At 42.9% G+C, this 865-nt stretch overlaps 1 protein-coding gene across 1 annotated transcript; it reads left to right on the plus strand.

The window, feature by feature from the left end:
* Positions 1–337: 337 nt before the first annotated feature.
* On the plus strand, positions 338–699 carry SARC_13624 (hypothetical protein; the record flags this gene model as incomplete). Its single annotated transcript, XM_014292246.1, has 1 exon — positions 338–699. A coding segment is annotated over one exon (362 nt), but the record flags the coding sequence as incomplete, so codon positions are not given.
* Between the last annotated feature and the right edge of the window lie 166 nt (positions 700–865).

Genomic DNA, 865 nt, shown 5'->3' on the forward strand with positions numbered 1-865 from the left:
GAGGAGGCATTTTGTCGTACGTATGTTGTTTAAAAAAGCACCGATGCTCTGATGCAAGCAGCACGCGGGCGAAGTGGTTGTCCGTTGTACTGTGAGTCTGTGATACACTGATACTGTAGTTTTTTTCAAATAAGAAGTACTGTAGTAGGTGAAATATTTATTATAGTTCAGAGGTTTATTAATAGCGGGTGGAATGAGTCTACGCAGAAATTCGTCAGGTACGCTATTGAACACGTACGTACTCTCACCTTCCAACACACACAACTACAGAGTATCGCAAGAGTACCAACAATCTAAGCTAAACAAACCACCTTCAAGTGGTTCATACAAATACAAGATGAGTGACACTGACGACAGGAAGATGGCAGGTGATTACAGCCTGTCCGACACTGCCGCACCTGATCATGGCCGTTCGGCTCACAACTACACAACACGAACACCCTCAGCACCCATAGTCAGCCCCAGGAGTAGTGCCTGTACACCTAGATACCTGGTCGGACTAGTGTTCTTGGCTTTTGTAGTCATCATATGGGTGGGATCGTCATGGTTGATGAAGTTTATATATAGCTCGGGTGAAACCAGCTTCAACAAGCCCTTCTTCCTGTCATACTACAACGCTTCCATGTTCTCTGTTTACTTGCTGGGATTTGTGTGGAGGCCGCAGTGGAGAGCGAACTGGCCGACACGCGAAGAGTTCAAGTACGTATATCTTAGTTCTATCTCAGTATCGTATTGCAAACATGTGCATGGACACCGCATTTCTATTATATGTATTTTGTTTTTGAATTTATGTGTAGTATTCTTTTTTGTTATTGTATTAATCCAAGTTTACAGGCATAGCAAAATATTCTTGTTTGTGTACTTA

This window comes from Sphaeroforma arctica (genome assembly GCF_001186125.1).
Source record: "Sphaeroforma arctica JP610 unplaced genomic scaffold supercont1.3514, whole genome shotgun sequence".
Taxonomy (NCBI): Eukaryota; class Ichthyosporea; order Ichthyophonida; genus Sphaeroforma; species Sphaeroforma arctica.